Raw genomic sequence first — 19,883 nt, 5'->3', positions numbered from 1 at the left:
CTCAGACTGAATGGGTTTCAGTCTGTGTTTTGCCATTTATTAGCGTGTGATCTTGGGCAAGAGGTCTCCATAACTCAGTTTCCACCTCTGTAAAATGGGCTGTGAGGGATCAATGACTTACATGGAAGAGCACTTAGCAAAATATGAAGCACATGGTAAATGCCCGCCCCCACCACAAACCACCACTTGTTAGGACCTCATCAGCAAAAGGCAAGGCTAAGAGTCCAGGATGTGTTGCTTCATAAAAGGTTTTGTTTCAATATTCTAGAAAAGATGGGCTAGAAGTTACATCAGAACCACCACTGCTTAGGAAATAAAGAAGGAAAGGGAAAGAATAAAATTGATGTGCCTCTCCACTGAATGGAAACTCAGGAACAAAGTTGTAGACGACAAAAAAAAAGCCATCCAAAGACCAGCTTTGTCTGAAGCTCACACTTGAGCTGCTAACATTCTGGCACCTTTCACGGAAGTGATAATCCACAAAACAGGATTTGGCAACAGCCAGTCATTAGCATTTAGCCTCTGAATGGGAACAAAAAGCAGGGCCAATTTTTAATAAGATACTCAAGGGGGAAGTTGGGTTCAGTTGGGTGGAAAAACATGATTAGTCACTGGCAGAACCCGGATTTGTAAATGACAGTGAGTAGGTTTCTTTTCTTACCCGGTGACTGATAAATGGAGGCGTCCTGGGTGGCGGCCATCCAGGTGACTGGTGGGTTGGGGGCCGCCCTGTCTGGATTGCAGGTGGGCATCTAGGGGTTACCGAAGGCTTAGGGAGCAGATGGTGCCCCCAGTCACACACAACTAATGAAGAGCGTGGTTGGCAGCCTCTAATGTCCTGGGTCCTGGATGGCTGCTAATGGAAAACACCTCCAAAGAGAGTTTGCAGATCTGGGGGAGGTCAGGGGAGGCAAAGTAGTATAGGTGATCAACGCCACCCTCTCACGCCAAAACAGTCTCGACAAAGTTAATTCTCAGGCCGTGGAGCTAATCCAAGTATTGGATAGTTTTCATATTTCCAGAGTTGTATATTTTTGTAAGTACTGCTATAGCTAAATAAAACAACTCACTCATATATTTATACTACGATACCAGGGTATTTATGTGCCAGACAGTGTGCTGAGCACGAGAAACACATGGCAAATAAACAAAGCCCTCATGGATCTCTAAAGAGAAACCAGTGTGGTTCTTACTGGGGGTGACTCTGCCCTACCGAAAGAACATCAGGCAACGTCTGGAGATATTTTTGATCATTCCTGGGGTGGGTGGTAGGTAGTGGGCGTATTCTACTGGCATTGATGTATAAAGGCCAGAGATGCTGCGAAACCTCCTAAAATGTCCAGGACAGCTCCCAAACACAATGATCCAGTCCAAAATGCCAGTAATGTCAATACGTCAAAATGTTGACAGGGCCCAGGTTGAGAAACTCTGATAAACCATAAAAAATAAATGTATAATGCTAAAATATAATTCTATTAAAACACATTAAAGACTGAGAAAACAACATGAGTCACTTTTAATCTTTTTATTGAGCTATGATTCATATACCATAAAATTCACCATTTTAGAATGTGCAATTCAGTTGTTTGCGGTATATTCACAGAGTTGTGCAACCATCATCACTATCTAATTCCAGAACACTCTCACTGCCCTAAACAAATCCATATGCCCATTGGGAGTCACTTCCTGTTCCTATGTCCCCCCCAAGCCTGGCAATCACTAAGCTACTTTCTGGCTCTATGGCTCTGCCTGTTCTGGACATTTTGCCAAGACAGAATCATATACAATAGGTGCCCTTTCATGTCTGGCTTGTTTTATGTTTGGCATGTTTTCGAGGCTCATCCATGTTGTAGCATGTATCTCTACTTCATCCCTTTCTTAAAAATATTCCATTGTATGGACAGGTCATATTTTCTTTATCAATTTGATGGTTATGGACATTTGGGTTGTTTCTACTTGTCAGTTACGATGAATCGTACCGCTAGAGTTTTCCTGTGCAAGCATTTGTGTGGACACCAGTTTTTAATTCTATGGGTATATACCTCGGAGTGGAACTGCTGGCCCAGTGGCACCCGCACTGAACTGAGAAGCCCCTGACTAGTTTGTAAAGCAGAAACACCATTTCACAATGCCAGCGACGATACAGGAGGGCTCCAATCTTTCTGCATTCCAGCCAAGACTTGCTATTGCCTGGCAAATTTTTATTTAAGAGATGGGAATTTAATTACAACCTAAATTTTCCAGAGAAGCAACGTTTAAGTCTTTCTTAATGAACCCTTTGAAGTAGTTATTTCAGTTAATTATCAGCTGAAATTTCCCCTTAGAGGAATATAAAAGAGTAAATGCAGAACAAATTCAGAATATCCTTTGGCATTGTCTCCACGTGGGCTTTTATTCCTCATTAAAAATAGGTGTGGTCGTTCTTCTTGAAGACAAGAAACGCCATTCAAGAGTCCATATAGCAAAGAATCTTAGGAGAGAGATTTTGTTGGCTTGTTTCTCTCTTCAGACAGGTCAAGAATTCAGTGGAAGAGGAAGGAAGGGTATAAAAGTTTTTTATCTGCTCCTCTGACCCCCACCCCTCAGTCTGGTGACAGGGACACTCGTCACTGCCCAGGGACACAGCAGGGTAGGCTCTCCAAGAGCCTAAGTCTGAGCTACTCAGAGTCAAGTTCACAGACCAGGAGCTCATTACAAATGTAGGCTCTCAGTCCCCATGCCACATCTCCTGAATCCAAAACCGTGTTTTACAACTTGCCAGCTGATCCACCTGCACATTCAAGTTGGAGAACCCCCACTCTAAGTGGAGGACAAGTTAAGAACCTCACACCACCATTTTTGTCACATTGCCCATTGTTTCATTGCCCTTCTTGGGAAGGCACAATCCCCTTGGACTTAAAACCAATCTTGTGGGTATGTTCCACAAAAAAAAGGAATCTACACTCTTTTAAGTTTCATTATAATAGGGAATGTTCCGCGTTGCTTCTACAACTCCGCTGGGCCAGTGCACAGAGAAGTAACTGAAAGGAGCACACACAGAGCAGCCTGAAGATTTACATAATACCACTTTGATCCCTTTGCTGCTTACTGATACCAGGAATTTCTCTGCATTTGTCACTTGGAAAGTTCCCAAGGTTTCTGTGCTTATGAGTTTTGTGACTCCCGATCTCTCTCTCTCTCTGCCCCACCTGGGGCACCCCTGGCCTCCACAATGAGTTCTGCTTTAACTCATTACATCCCCCAGACAGCCCAGGGGAAGGATAACTATTATCCCCATTTCCCCCAAGAAGGACTTGGAAACGGAAGCACAGAGGAGTTTGGTAACCTGCCCCAAGTCCCAGCACTACGAAGCAGGGGAACTAAACGAGGCATTCTGCCCCTACGGCCGGCACGTTATCACCGTGCGGGGTATGTTAAATCACGGGCAAACTGGGAAACATTGCAATTTACCAGCTGTGCTGCTCTTTAAAAAAACAATGTTGAGGGGCACCTGGGTGGCTCAGTGGGTTAAAGCCTCTGCCTTCGGCTCAGGTCCTGATCTTTATTAGAGTCCCGGGATTGAGCCCCGCATCGGGCTCTCTGCTCAGTGGGGAACCCTCTATCTCTCTGCCTGCCTCTCTGCCCACTGGTGATCTCTGTCTGTCAAATAAATAAATAAAATCTTTAAAAAATAAATAAATAAATGAAAATTTAAAAATGCTGAAAAACAATGTTGATCCTTTAAAAAAAAAAAAAAATGGAGGTATTTGACCGAAAAAGCAAATACAGTCTCCTCACTGGGGCAGATTTTGGTTGCATGTGCTCCTGGACGGCTGGGAATGCGGTCTCAGTGTTGAAGCAAACACAGCCCGCCACGGAGCTTCCATTTCCTACAAAAGCACTCAGCGAGTTGTGCAAACCTGACCGAAATAAATAAATGCCTCGGAACAAGGCTGGAATATTTCTCCAGTCTTTAACCCGAAGAGGATTTGAGCTGTTGCTCTTCAGAAGCCCATGAGTGATGGCCTGGAAAGTTCCTTCTACCTTCCAGAGTAATAAACAATTCTTCTGGTTTCTGACTGCCAGCTGAAGCATATATTTGGAGGAAATACAAACTCACAAGCCTCCTTTTAGAATGACTCCCGTTTTTTTCAGTGTACTCATTCATAGAGAACTTCTCTCAAACCCAACTGCTCCCTTCACTGCAACCCCAGCTCCCGATCCCAAAGGGGCCGGCAGTCGGGTCAAGAATGCAACAGGCGGGCCACCTCATTCAGCTCTCCCACCCTCCCACTGCCTCTGCAACCGACTCTCACTCCTCAAGTCAAGCAAACCCTCATGCCCACACAAAGAAATGACCACACAGCAAACTGTACCGGCACCAGCCACACCCAGAGTCCCAGAGTGTTAGGAGGTTCCAGAAGGATAGGCTGATCCAACATCCTCATTTCCCAGATGATGACACTGAGGCTCAGAGAGGTTAGTAAAAATATGTAAAAGAGCAGGACCTGAATTCTCAGCCCTGGCTCGAAGAGCAGTTTCTCTGGAATAAACCCACATCTCCTTCTTTCCTTTTAAAACCCTTTATTTCCATGTGGTCCATATATACAATGGAATATTACACAGCCATCAGAAAGGATGAACACCCACCATGTGCACTGATATGGATGGAACTGGAGGGGATTATGCGAAGTAAAATAAGTCAAGCAGAGAAAGACGATTAGCAGATGGTTTCATTGATACGTGGAATGTAAGGAATAGCACGGAGGACCATTGGGGGAGGGAGGAAAATCTGAAGGGGGAGAAATCAGAGAGGGAGACGAACCATGAGAGATTATGGACCCTCGGAAACAAACTGGTTTTGTGGGGGTGGTGGGGGTAACAGGGTGATGGGTATTGAGGAGGGCACATGATGTGATGAGCACTGTTGTTATATGCAACTAATGAATCACTGAACACATCAAAAACTAATGATGTACTATACAGTGGTTAACTGAACATAATAAAAAAAGAAACAAACAAACCAAATAAATAAATAAATAAACCAAAACCTTTATTTTCCAGAGAGGAGTTGCTATGGTCAGTGAGGTTCAGAAACATTTCATGGCAACAATAACCAGCTTTCCATCATCCTAGAGTGCTTCAGCATCTTCCAAACACCTAAAAATCACCTATCCTTTAATTGCATTCTTTTGGTAAGACCTATTTCTGGAGGGGGAAGAAAGGATATTAAATCATATTAAATCAAGGAAGCTAAGTTATTCAGAATTAGGATGTCATCCAAATTCCCCTGATCCTCCAGGCTTTACCTGAGGGGGCCTAGCTTTCACTCTGACCTCACCTTGCAGCTCTCCCCGTTTACTGGGCACATCAAATGCTCTCCCAACTCAGGGCTTTGCGCCTTGCTGTTCCCTCCCCCGGAACACCAGTTCCACGAAAGTGCATGGCCTGACCTCTGATTCCACTCAGCAATCCGCTCTGGGGAAGGGGTCTGCTCAAAGAGGCCCTCCTTTTCCAAGTTGATTCAGTGTGGCCTCTGGCCCCTTCATTCTCTTCAGTGCACCTGGTATTACATTAAAGAAGCACGTGTCATCTGCCCCAGTTGACCGCACGGGCACAGACTTTGTCTTGCCTGTTGCAATTTTCATGGAACGTAGATGTGATTTTTTTTTCGATAATGCAAATCTTTAGTTTTAAATTTGATTTTCCAGTCTGAAGTTGCTGTGTTTCCTTAAACCAAGGCACATATAAGCTGGCAGGACAGTGTTTTTCTCAGGCTGTAATCTCAAAACTTAGGTTATAAGAAGTTTGATTTTGTCTCCCAACATCGTATCATACTGTGATTCTCAAAGCGTGGTCCGCAGAATAGCAGGATCACATCACCTGATGCATTTGTTAGAAATACAGATTCTTAGGATCCTGTCCAGACCCTGGGGTGGAGGCAGCGATATGTTTTAAGAAGTCCTTCCCAGGTGATTCCGAGACATATTCCATTTTTAGAACATTTGCATGACAGGAAGAAGTGTGAACTCAAAGTCAGTGTTCTTTGGTTTGGGTCTCTACTCTGCCATTCTCAAATATGGCACAGTGAACAGACTCAAATTCACTGGCCTCAGTTTACTCATCTGGTCCCTATGATCAAACGAGTTTTAACTCACACTAGGTACTACGGGGGGATAATTCTTAATCCTACAAGATCTGGATCTCCATTTCAGATTATAATCTGAGGGTTAGGAAGGCAGGACTGTCTAAGAGCATCTAGTTATAAAAGCCTTGAAAACCAGAATTCTACCCAATCCCAGCGATCAACTCTATAGGCAACAGAGACAAACGCCTGCAGGCAGGGGAGTGCCGCCATGGGGCTCCCAGCCATTTCAGAAGCAGCTCCCACAGGGACCTGCTCACCACCTCTGTTAGCAACTAATGTGGCAGAAAGTTTGAGGAAAGCAAACACTGACTGCCTTCTCCCGCTAGATGTTTCAGATAGATATAATAAAAGGTGATTGGCATAAAGAAAATAAAGGATATAAAAATAGGATTACTGTCCTTTAAGTGCCTACCATGTGCAAACAGAATCAGCAGTGGGGCTTCCGGGACAGAGCTCTCCTGGGGACAAGGCAGCGAGGCACGGGGTGGTGGAGTGGGGGCAGTACTGAGACGAAAGACCACATACTCAGAGCTAAGAAACTCCATGACATTTAAGCTGGGCATTGGTTCTTTTCCTGAAGGATTGTTTGGTTTCATAAATGTGGTCTGGAAATAGCACTTGGGCATTATGAAATCTCCATTAGGACAATGATTTGTCTCTTACATTCATGAAAGACCCCCCCAGACTCTAGAACCTAGAGCCTAGAATGGGGGTGATTTGCACTAATTCCCAAAGCTTTCTGACCCACACTCTCTGCTCATAAAGTACACCAGGGTGACTGAGAGCATCGTATGAGAAAAACCTATGGGAAACTGACAGGGTCTTTAAAATGGGTGAAGGAATGAACTGTTTATTGAACGAATGACACACAGAAAAGTCCCTAGCCGGGCGGTGGGACATGCAATATTAACATAGTTAATAACATCTCCTTTCTTATTAACTGGATAAGATTGGGCTCTAACCCTGATAGTCTAACAACAGGGATAAGATACATACAGAGGTAACCAAGGCCCATCATATCCCTGGAGGTTTAAGAGGGCAATAGTGAGAGCAAGCTCAGCCACTTTGGAAATTAGGAAAGGCTTCATAAAACTGGGCCTTGAATGGTACCAAAGCTTGGTGGATGAGTGGTGGTTGGGGGTGGATTTTGGAAGCGCGAATTTCAGGGCCCCAGGTGATAAAGTGCAAATGTTTCTCAAGGCCGGGCACTTGCCAAGGGATCTTACAGGCCTCTGACTGTAAGGTGGCTGGCTGCTGTCAGCATGAGAACCTTCTGCTCCAGGAGGGCCCCCCAACACCACCTCTCTCTCTCTCTCTCTTTCTCGGGTTTAGAATGAGCAGAAGTCACTGCACGCACTGAGATCCATGCCCATCCGCCCCTGCTCTGCTATCACACAGAACCACACTTCCCAGGCTCTCCTGACCTCTGAGTGTGGGGGTCATCCAGCTGGAGGAGGATATGGCCGGAGAAATGGAGGGAAGGGTAAAGCCAGACTCCCTCAACCTTGAGCCACAATGACCCATTTGTGTGTCTGAAGTCCTTCACTCTCAATATCCTTAACCCAGCTTAGGAAAGGTTTAAACTGAAAAATCCTGTGATCCTACCCATACTTGATCAACGTTGGAGTTTTTTTTTTTGTTTTTTTTTTTTAAGATTTTTAAGTAATCTCTATACCCAGCTTGGGGCCCGACCTCCAAACCCCGACATCATATGCTCCGCCAACTGAGCCTGCTGGACACCCCTATCAATGTAATTCTTAATTTCCAAGTCTATATCAATTCGCACTACTGTGGTTTCAAGTCTTCCTTCCAAAGCACAATTTTGCACTAAGATCTGCTCAGCTTTAACATACAATATACTATTTCTCTTTAAAAACCCGGTGTCTTATGTTACTTTAACATAATTGACCTTAAGCCCAAATTTGTCATTTTATTTTGTGCCCAAGCATTATGTATACATATATGTACATGTGTGCCTGCTAGGGGTGGGAGGTGGCGTGGGGATCACCATGGCTCCCTGGGCCTTCCCCAACCCACCTGGAACCCACCACTGGGTACAGCCTGTCAGAAAGCTGGGGGCTATGGAACCTGGGGTCTCAGTGTGGAATGTTAAAACCGGAGTTCTCAGTCACCTGGGTGCTTTAAAAAACTCCACACCTTCTGAACCCCCCACCTATCACATAGGTGTGTTTGAGGGTGACGTCAGCATTTTCAAAGCTGTCCAGGTGATTCTGGTGGCACTGAAACTCCAATAAGCTCTTAGAGAAGGGAAGGAAACCATAATTGTGGTGTCACTGCTTTCCTTTTCAATGTGGGAAAGGCTCTATTCATGCTATGATCAATACCTACACTGTCCTCCTTGACCCCATACCCACCACAGTCCACCCCGTCCACTTCTCAAGGCCACCTGACATCACACCTCAGGCAGGAAAGGTTTCTGGGCTACTCCGGTGAGGCACCGTCTCTCCCCAGCTTGAACCCCTTACAGTTAGTATTTTGTAGTTTGACACCTAATCATCATCCCATGTTTTCACTCGTCTTGTCTCCTTCGACACTTGTCTTTTCTTCTCGTAGATGCTACGTATTTTGTGGGCTAAGGTGATTTTTCTTCCTTCTTTTGTGTACGCTTACAAGAGTCTGGAATATTTTACATGCAGGAAAGGGAGTAAGTACCTCCCAACTGGTAGGTTAGTTGAACAAACATTTGGGCACAGTGGCAGGTAGGAACAGAAGTCTTATCACCTTCAAAAATCTATGTGACCCGAAGCAAAGTTGATATGCAATAGAGCAATTAAACCCTTCAGTTTATCCCTCTGTCAGATACCAATAGGTTTTATGAACGATCTAGGGTGACTTTGCCTGGAAGGCAACTTCCCAGGGAAGGAGGCTGCGGTTAGGCACCAAGTATGTAGCAGTTTTAGGTAAATGAGTTTGGCAGCCCTCTGTGAGAGCTGGAGAAGGCAGCCCAGACAGAGTGATTTGCTGTCTATGACTGAACTGCTGTATCCCTACTCTGAGAAAACAGGAAAACAGTGCAACCAGCCTCCAGACAGAGAAGCCCTTTATTGTCCTGATTTGAATTCAAAGACTACCTCCCCTATTTTATATTTCAGTTCCACGGAGTCTTCTATAAACACAAGCACAAGTTTTTGCTTTCAAAACAAAAAGATCAGGTTTCTGAAATGTGGACCACGTATCCACACCCTATATATGTCTATCACACATGCCTGGGTGGTATTTCTTCAAATATCATAGTCCCAGCAGTGATTTTATTTAGTCTGGTTGTTCCTAAGGCAAACATACATAACTTTAATTAAATGCATATCTAAATGTGGGGGAAAGCATCTTGAAGCAATTAGGCTGTTCTATGGTAAGAGGTTTTAGGGCAATGATATCCTGCCACTTCCTCACCTCCACCATGGAGAGAGAACAGATGGGTCAAGGAAGCCAAGCCTGACCCCATAAACACAGGCTGCAGCTATAATTCTCTGCCTTGCTCTATTGTGTTCTCTTCTGACTCCAGACAGCACCCTTCTTCTACTTGTTCCTAAATGAATTCCAGTCATCCGATTGCTTTCTTTCTTTTTTTTTTTTTTAACCCCTCTCTGATCAGTTTTAGAGGCAGAAAATTTTCAGATAAAGTTTCTTCGCTTTCCCTAAAGGAAATGTGGCAGAAAGAAACTCAAAGTCTGAAGAATTACCAAACCGCCCTTCTGGTCATTGACCTTGGGTTGTGGAGGCTTCTGGAGAATGTCCACCAAGATGGCAGCCATTGCCACCTCATTATTTCCCAGGGTTAGCTGGTTCTCTAGGTAGTAAAGGCTGAGTATTTCTCTCTTTCAATTGCACTGGAAGCGGGGAGAAGGGCAGCTTCAGGTTCTGCTGTCCACCAGAATAGTTCTTTCCCTCTTGAACCCCAAGTTAATCTACTCCTAATCAATTTACCCATGAGTTATCACTAACAAAGAGTGTTTTCTCCATAAGTGTCATGCTGAAAAGACACGTCCACAAATACTGACTGAATGCCTCTTCTCTGCCCAGAACTGTGGGAGACCCCAACACAACAACAAAAATCACGTGATCCTTGTTCTCAGGGAGCTTACTGTGTTATAAGGGATTCAAGCCTTTCAGACAACAAAGGGGTTTTTTTTAAAGCTCTAGAGCCTTTTCTGTTGTTCTTGTTCTTTCCGTAGAATAAGTCAAGTTGTAATCAAGATTCCAGGATTTCAGAGAGAAGAAAAATTTTAAAAGAACTGAGAATATCAGAGCAGAGGCCTTCTGGACTGGACACCGAACCTGGGCAAAGGAGGGGACGGCAGGGAGCCAACAGCCCTGCCTCCAGAAGAAGGTCAAGGACAAGAGTAATGGCAGTAGAAGGCAAGTGGAGTCATGGCAGGGCCAGTGGGAGGGCCTGGAAAGCCCAAATCAGGACAAGGTTGTCTGGCAAGAGGAAAACATTGTCCATTACTGAACAGAACTATAAAATGGGTTAGTACAAAAGCTTGTTAGAAAAGAGGCCTCCAGTCTAATTGGACGGGGAGGTGGATAAGTCAAAGAGTAAACCCAAACGAGTAGGCAGAGGATGAGGCAAGGACCTAACCAAGTGTGTGCCTGGCCTTAACCTATGGAGACAGCTGCCAACCCCTCCATACACATCCACAAATGAATGCTAAGCCAGCAAACTCCACAGGGCCGGTGCAGCCAAGAGTTTTAGCAGAGGGGACCCGCTGCCTCGGTCTGCCACAGACTCATTTACTGGTCTGCATGCTAGCCAACCAATGCATTTGGCGAGAACGGGATAGGACAAAGGAGAAGTCTCCACAGCTCGAGAAAAATCTTCAAACGTGAGGGAGACACAGGTGTACTCGGGCAGGAATGCACGGATTCGACTAACCCAAATATGGAAGTGCAGACCTCCAGAGGTGAGGGGACAGGAGCCAGGAGAACAACACTGCTTAGGGTTTCTGTTACAACAGAGCTCTGGGCCGGGCCCAATTCCATGCCGCCAAAGGGACAGGAGGCATGGTGTCCAACCCCACAGCGCCCCCTTCTTCTGGATACCAGAACTACCAGGTTTGAATGAAACTATGAAGCGAGATAGACTGAACCGGGTGGGGCCTCTGACAATTCAACCCTTGCAGTTATCACTTAGCAACTTTAATCATCATAAGGACTATGCCAAGCAGAAAAGTTAAATATTAACAGATGATTATTTATGAAAAATAACAGATGATTATTTATGAAAAATCTTCCACTGAAAAAATAATGAAAGACCTTCTCTTCCTTTTTTTAATAGTTCCTCTAACTTTCTACACAGAAGTCATCAAAGCAAAAAAAAAAAAAAAAAAAAAAAAAAGGAAAAGAAAAAAGTAGACTTGTAATTATGAAGGCAAGGGTAGAACTTAGAACTGGTTCTGGAGTTAATTCAGGGAGAGGCAGATCCCATGAGCCTTGGTTTTACCATCTGCAAAAGAGAGGGAGTAATTTTGGTCTAACTGCCGTACTCACTGCTGCCATTAAAAGGTAAGAGAATGGGGCGCCTGGGTGGCTCAGCCGATTAGGCATTTGCCTTTAGCTCAGGTCATGATCTCAGGGTCCTAGATCAGGCCCCACATCGGGCTCTGAGCAGGGAGCCTTATTCTCCCTCTCCTCCCTGCTTGTGCTCTCTCTCTCTCTCTCAAATAAATGAATAAAATCTTTAAAAAAGATAATAGGATGAAGAACTGATCTGTGCTACGGCAAGGATGAACTTTGAAAACCTTACACTTGGTTAAAAAAAAAAAACAAAAAACCCTCAGCCAAGGGGTCCAATAGTATGATTCCATTTATATTAAATCTCCGGAATAGGCAAATCCACAGAGACAGAAAGCAGATTAGTGGTTGCCAGGGGAAGGGAGGCAGGCTGAGGAGGGTCACTGCTTAGGGAGCACAAGGTTTCCTTTGGGGACAATGAAGAATTTCTGGAACTAAAGGTTGATGGTCACGCAACACTGGGAATGCACTTAATGTCAATGAAATGAGCACTTTTTAAAATGGTTAAGATGGTAAGGTTGATGTTATGTATATTTTCCCACAACAAGAAAGAGAAATGAACTACCTGGCCATCTACTCGACCATAATTAACATCTTATTAACAAAAGGTACAAATTTATTAATGTGATCACAGTTGTGGCTAAGCTGCTAACCTAAATTTTCCACCTTCTTTTTCGTGAGTACTGTCTTGGACAAAACTATCAGAAACATCTATCTGCCGTCTCTCTTGGAGGGATGTAGGAGGCTGTGGGAGCTGGGATCCGCAGGAACCCAGGGAGCTCGAGCGGGACAAGAAGCAGACAAGAAGAGTCCAAAACTCTCACGGCAGGTTTAGGAGTGTGGCCTCTCCTGGGGGAAAAGGGTAATACGCGTTCTAGAAATCTTTTTTGAGTATCTGTAATCTGAGCAGGGGGCTAGATGGTGTCACTATAGGGATGAGCTACAAGGTAAACAGACTCTTTTGTCAAGGAAATTACAATCTAGACTGCAAGAGGGTTAAGAACAAAGCATTATGTAAGGTTGAGTAGGCAACTCATTCAACAGGATCATTGCCTCACCCTGCCTCCTGCATCAGAATCCACCAAGACGTGGCCCTGGGCCCCACACCCAAGACACAGGGCTTTGCAAAGTTGGGAAGTCAAACTCAGGCTGATGGCGAGGAGCTCAGCCTGGGGATTCGGTGGAGAGCACGAGCCTGGCTCTTAGGGAACCAGACCCCAATCCGAGTGAGAACACTTCCCTCTTCCCCTTGCATATAACCAAGCCTGACCCCCAACAACAGAACTGGTGTCCAGGCTGTGGGACTCAGCGGGTTCCAGGAAGAGGGTTTCATTGACAAAATTTTCAAATGTGAGGCTCAATCTTCTCCTGAAAATTTGCCTTTTTTTCTCACTATCTGTCAACCAATCTAGAGTCAATCTCATCTCTGGACGATGGTGCTCTCTGGTTGAACTGGCATGGGATGCTTTGAAAAATACTGATCCCTGGGCCTCTCCGTTGACGAAATGTTTCTGAACATCTGGAGTGCCTGGGGCATCGGTATGTTTTTAAAGTACCCCACGTGAGTCTCGGCCAGGAGCTGCCAGGATCGAGAACCCACTTATCGAGGAGAAGAAAGAAAGGGAACTGGCTTGATCAGGTTCCTACTGGGGGCCATCGCCAGCTCTTTACATAGGGTGCCTATAGCTACGAGGTGCCCCTTTTCTAATCTCTTGGACCCGTTCCGCCCGCGATCATAATGGGCCCTAGAAGTAGCGCTCCACCTTGGAGGGACAAGTGATTAGGAACAGAAACCCCAGCTTCCTTACCCCTTGGATTGGGTAACTCTCAGGCATACCTGGAACCCGGGGTACGAACACTAGTTCTGCAAGGGGCCAGAGAGTCAGTATGCTGGGGTTTGTAAGCCTTAACTCCTCCGACCTGCCTTTGCAGGGCAGAAGCAGCCACGGCCAATGCTATGTAATGGATTTGGCTCTACCGCCCCCCAAAAAACTTTATTTACAAAAACAGACTGTGGGCCAGAGGTGGCCAACCCCTCCTCTGAGTCTAAAAAGGGACTCCCAAAGGTCTTAGCAGGATGGGGTTCCAGCTGCCCATAGCAGGAGCCCGTCAGTAACAAACCATTGGGCTTTCAGGCCTTTCCTGTGTGCTCCTGGGAGCACTGACTAGAGAAACAGCTCACACTCAAATCTTTGTCTCAGAACCTTCTTCTGGAGGTGCCTAACCAAAGTCAGGATCTTGTTTTATATTCAGAATCACCCTAGTGGTTAGATATTGTCATCTCCCATTGAAACTGAATAAATTAAGATTCAAAGACTACACGACTCATAAGTGACGAATTCCAGATTAGAAGTCTGCTTGGCTACAGTCAATGACCTCTCTACAATATGACCAGAGAAAGCATGGATACAAATAAACACACACGCGCGCGCGCGCACACACACGCACACACACCCCTTAATCAAATCTATAATTCTAATTATGGCAGGCAAGAGTACCAACAACGGCAAAGTATAATGCAAAATTCACACTACTCATGTAATCACTGATCAACATTAAGGAAGGGGTTTTAAAGGAAGTAACAATATAAATAGTAAGGCCTGAGGGTTATGAAAAAATTACCCTCTTTTATGCTGTTTCTAATGTAGGACAGAATTCCTTCCCCACGTATCACTTGGTTGCAATCTGGTTCTATTTCGTCTCTGGTGCAATCTTTGGTTACACCTGAAAACAAATATAGCCACTGACGGAAAAGCCCAGTGTGCAATTTGGAACTTAAAGAGACAGGAACCAATTGAAAATATCCTCCTACACATTTTAACATGAGGGGTAGGAACGGGAGATGACAGTCATTTCACAAAGTCTCCTTCAAGGCATTTGTGAAGTTCCCTCATGGATCCCAAGGACTCCAGAGAACACTCTCGAGAAGCCAGAATCGCTACAGTTAGCAACCAATCTTTTGAGCTTACGCGGTCTTGCCCTCGCTGTCGTGCTTGGTGGCACTGGCCCCCTTCTTGCCCAGCAGGGAGGCCACCTTCTCAGGATCTCCATTCTCCACAGCCTGTAGCAGCCGGTCATCATTCTTGTTCCACTCGTTGGTCTGTGGAGCAAAGGGGAGACACAGAGCTGGTGAACAACAGTGGCCACAGTCACACTGACCAGCAGGACCCCGGTCCTCCCGGTCCCCACCCTCCCGTCACTGAAATCAAAAGCTGTCCCCAAATCGGATACCTTCCCCTTCCCTGGGGAGACACTCAAGAAGACTGGTTTCCCAAAGGAAAACATCAACAGTTCGATGGAACAGCAGCTGGTCAGCAAACCCTGAAATAAAGTCCCTTCTTCTCAGTGAGGCTGGGAAAATGAAGCCACTTGAAAAGACCTGGAGGCAAGTTTACACATTAGCTTGTTTGCAGCTAAACTCTGACAGCTGGCTCCTCAGGATACTGGCCTTTGACCCGGGCCACAGCTCACTGGGCCCATGGTGTTACAGCACCAAACCGGCCCACAGCCCAAGGTTACTCGAGGGTTTATTTACACACAGCTCTTTGCCTGCTTTCATTGCCACTCTTTCTGGCCTGTTCCCTGGGCCTTGACTTTTGAGCTACGTAATGATTTTAAGTAGCTGTCCGGGCTACCAACTCAACAAAGTATCATCAGAAACAAAACTTCGGGGCGACTGGGTGGCTCAGTGGGTTAAGTCTCTGCCTTCAGCTCAGGTCATGATCTCAGGGTCCTGGGATCGAGCCCCGCATCGAGCTCTCTGCTCAGCGGGGAGCCTGCACCCTCTCCCCTGCCTGCCTCCCTGCCTAATTGTGATCTCTCTGTCAAATAAACAAATAAAATATTAAAAAAGAAAGAAACAAACAAACAAAAGAAACAAAACTTCTTCCTGAGTGACCTCTTAAACATCAAGCTGCTTGGAGCAAAGCCTCCACCAATGCCAAGCCCAAGCCCCAGACAGAATCATTCCGTGAACCACGGCAACAATAAAGCTTTCATGTGCATAAAAACTGGTTTTTACTCTTACAAAGGAAAAGAGGAGATCGCCATACAAAAGCAAATGGGCCTTGAGTAGAAGAAGGCCAAGAAGTTTCACATGTGAAAAGGAAGCAGTGAGCTACTGAAGCCTTTGGAACAGAGGAGAGAATAAAATCAGTCACTGAAGAAGAGTCATGGGGAGGTGTAGGAGGTATATAGGATTAATTCAGGGAGATGAGATCCTGGGGCACATCCTGGGGCCACTGGGTCACTCTGCGGGCCGGCCTGCCCTCTAGATCCCTCCTAGTTAAGCCTACTTTCCAGCCCCAATTTCTGTGGATACCAGCACCCTTAGAGAGATTCCTTCACCCTCCCCAGAACATTCTGCAGGGCTCTCTTGCTTCCTCGTGATCTCTGAAGATCAAAAACCTCCAGGCATTTCCTTTTAAAGGTTTGCCCATGGACCACTGCAGGGAAGCCAACAGAGGAGATACTGGAAATTTAACAGTTAACAAAAAGGAAATTTTACAGGACTGCAACCTTCCATGGCCCAAGCAGCATGTTCCCAATCTCTCTGCACTGACGTAACTGGGAAACCCAACAGGGCTCCACTTTCTGAGACAGCAAAGGTGGGTCTACAAGATGTCCCAGACACCCCTCCAACTCCAGCCTTAAAGAAAGCCACAGGTCATGGAGGAGTAAAATAGAGGTGCACAAGGTTAAGGTAAGGAATCTGTTTCGAGGCTCAGGACTGGGCCCTTCCCATTTCTCAGGACTCTGTCCTCCCCAGAGCCACCACTAAGTGCGAGAACATAGGAATGAGGGAATGGGCTGATATGATAATCATAAGTCTGTCCTCTAGGCTGCATGAACTAGAATTCTAGCAGTCTAGATTGATACATCCATGCTATGGACGTTAAGTCCCCCCAAACCTCTCAAAGTTGGGTCAGAGGGCTTCGGGAGTGCAGGAGGAACAATAGAAATGATCACCGGCCAGGTCTTCCAGCCTCCCCCCACCCCCAACCCTTTTCCTTAACCCTTGACTCTCCTGCCAAAAGGATGTATGCCCAGGCCACGTCTCCACAGGTAACCCGATACCTATGCAGGAAACAGAAGTATCAGGACCCCCCATGCCATACCCTCCAATCACCAAATACCCTACCACATATGGACGTGAGCCCATGTCCTACCTTGGCCGGATAAAAGACCCCCACCGACTCCCTCCCAGTGCGACTTCCTTGACTTCCCCTTTCCTAGTCTCAGAACCTCGCCTGAGAGTGCCCACCACCTCCTCCCGGCACGACTTTCCTGGCTCCCCTTCTCCCGAGCCCTGAAACTTCACCAGAGAGTACCTTTAATAAATCTTGCCTTGCGCCCACCTTGCTTGGTGTTGTGTTTACCTCGCCTGCGAAACTTTACACTCAGTGCCTCAGTTTCCCAGGGCTTTGGACCAGATGACTAATCTGATTCCTCTAAAGCTCAAAATGCTTAATCTATAAATGCCCCCCAACCAAACTCTGCTGGAGATTATTCTCGAACAGTATTGTCTTGGTTCATGGAAATGTTTTTTATCTGTACTGGATGAACTAATAAGCAAGTTATCCTCACCCAGAGAGGATTTTGTTCCTCAGGGGACATGTGGCAATCTGGGCAGACATTTTTGATTGTTGTGACTAGATGCTCCTGGCCTCTACTAGGTGGGGCCAGGGATGCTGCTAAACATTCCACATGGCATAGGACGGCCCCTCACCCCACCCCAGCAAAGAATTATCAGGCCCAAATGGTCAATATCACATTAGCCACATATGGCTCTTGAGCAGTGGAAATGTGACTTGTGTATCTAAGGAACTGAATTGTTAAGTTTAGACTTCAAGTGCCAGTAGCTGGAGGCTATCATACAGGACAGCGCAGCTCTACATGACAGCTCTCTAAATACTTTTAATAAGTTAAGAACGCATCTATGCCGATGTCATCCACACTTCTGCTACTATCAATACACTCTCAGAGATGACATTAGGTTTTATCTTCAATGATAAACCAGACAACCTACCGCAGAAGAACACAAAACATAGAATGGGAAGTTTTACTTAAGAACAAAATGTAGCAAACACCAAGAAACAGACTGAAGTTTATTTCCCCCAGACAGCATTTGACAAGCCAAAACAAAACAAAAAAATTCATCAAAGTACATTCAGGACCAAAGGTTCCTACCTGCGTTATCCCAAAGCCACATTATTAGTGCTGTCTTTAAATCCTTCCCTAATTTCAACTGACCAAATTAAAACTGGATTGGGAAGATCAAAAGGATATTAAGCCTCAGAGGATATGACCGAAAGTACTTAAGCAAAGAAAGGCCACATGAAAGGATTTTCCTTTTCAGTGCTGCTAAGGCACTCAACTCGGGTAAAGAAAAATCTGGTTCTACGGATTCCCTAAAATTAGTTACATATGGATATTTAGAGAGTTCAGTTTCTAGAGGACACAGCAAGAAAGATGCCCCCCCACATACCACTGGAGGACAAGGTCAATGGCACATCCCTTGAGATCTAAAATTCTTCTCTTTTATCTAGTTTCTCCTTATTGCAGGCCAAAAGTTACTTGTCTGTTAGAACAGATGAGATGGACAGAAAATGGGCTACCCACACACAAAGATTTAATAAATAATCCACACCACCATTCAACCTGTCTGTGCTGCAGATGGGGTTCATGGTAAGCGGCAGGAAGGAAACAGATGGGTGCTATACATATTGGCCTTAGAGTCTGAGCCAAGAGAAGAGTTCAAAACAAACCAGGAAGGCAGGAGCAAACCTGAGGAAGAACTGGGGGAGAACACAGACCACTGGATGGGAAATGAGAAAGAAGTAAGAGTTTACTGTTAAAATTCTCCCAAGTATGCTAAAAGTGGAGGCAAAAAGGTTCCCAACTTGTCTTCTAACCCTCTAACCTCTCTCTAACCCTCTCTCTAACCTCTCTCTAATCTCTAAATCCAGATTCTGAAATGACATTACCCAGACTGTCAGCCAGCACTCACAAGGAGGTGACGTTAACATGACTGAGCTCTCTAGTCCTGGGCCAGGCAAGCAGTGATACTTGTAAGCATTCTGATATGCACGGGCTGTACCATGTTTCTTCCAGAAAGCATGGCTTTCAAGGTGCTATCACCTTCCTCTCCTAAACCCGTCCGTGGAGATCATCCCTGTATTTTCTCTCATAAAACCATTCTACCCAGTGCTGCATTCCACACCAAAAATTCCATGGCCATCACAAGATGAGATAAAACAGATGTTTAATAAATACTTTTAATGTTTGTGCTCTGTGAGAATCCAGAAGCAAATTCTTCTCTTCCCTCTATTCCTCTGCTGAGTGGTACTACACTGAAACCAAGCATCAAAAGTTATCTTGGCCAATCTACTGTCTCACAGGAGGGCTGGCCAGAGTAAGGTTGTGATATTATGCTATGAGAATTATAGATTTGGTTCTGTCCCTGGTTCCTAGCACTGGAGCTTCTAAAATCCATGAATTTCCCAAGTGATGGGGGGGGCAAAGTGTATCTTTTGTTATTCATAATAAGCCCCCTTACATGAGCTAATGGTATTAGGGGCTGGAAGCCCCTAAATAGCTTCAGGATGGGGACTGGTTGGTGGGGGGGAATCAGCCATGTTATTAGAGGGTTAGAACTCTGAGCCCTAACTCCACCTCCAGGTTAGAGACTGAGTCAATCAGCAATGGCCAATGACTTAATCCATTATGACTATAAAATGGAACCTCCACAAAGACTTAACCCACTCTGAAGCCAGAGAGTTGAACTTCGAGGTTGGTGAACACATCGGGGCGCTGCGGGGAGGATGACACTGGAGAGGGAGTAGAAGTGTTGCACGTACGCACCCACACACACATCCCCTATCTTGCCCTGTGCATTTCTTCCATTTGGCTATTCCTGATTTGTATTCTTATAATAAACTTAGTAATACTAAGCAAAGTGCCTGAGTTCTGTGAGCCGTCTCACAAACGATCAAACCTGAGGAGTGGGCTGTGGGAACACCCCCCCACCACCACCACCGACTTTATAGCTAGTTGTTCAGATGTCCAGTTGGCCCGGGACTTGCAAACGGTATTTAAAGTGGGAGCAATTTTGTGGGACTGAGCCCCTTAACTTGGGGTCTGACGATACCGTAAGGTCATTAGTGTCAAAACTGAAGTGCACCGGGGGGACACCTTGTTGGTGCCGAAACAGTTGGAGGGTTGG

General features: G+C 45.6%; 1 protein-coding gene across 7 annotated transcripts in view; it reads right to left on the bottom strand.

Annotated features, from left to right (window-relative positions):
• RAI14 (retinoic acid induced 14) overlaps nucleotides 1-19,883 on the bottom strand; it is a 139,211-nt gene that overhangs the window by 39,657 nt on the left and 79,671 nt on the right. For 3 of the 7 annotated variants that reach the window (XM_047728905.1, XM_047728910.1, XM_047728911.1), the window contains exons 1-2: nucleotides 14,891-15,023; nucleotides 14,629-14,759 (exon numbers count right to left, since the gene is read on the bottom strand). In XM_047728905.1, coding sequence (XP_047584861.1) covers nucleotides 14,629-14,759; nucleotides 14,891-14,944 — 185 coding nt within the window. In that variant the 5' untranslated portion in view covers nucleotides 14,945-15,023. Of the gene's footprint in view, nucleotides 1-14,628; nucleotides 14,760-14,890; nucleotides 15,025-19,883 lie in introns of those variants that run through there. The other 4 variants (XM_047728909.1, XM_047728907.1, XM_047728908.1 and 1 more) reach the window with 2 other exon arrangements.

Source organism: Lutra lutra, chromosome 5, assembly GCF_902655055.1.
Source record: "Lutra lutra chromosome 5, mLutLut1.2, whole genome shotgun sequence".
Lineage (NCBI taxonomy): Eukaryota > Metazoa > Chordata > Mammalia > Carnivora > Mustelidae > Lutra > Lutra lutra.
This window is presented reverse-complemented; position numbering and strand designations above follow the sequence as displayed.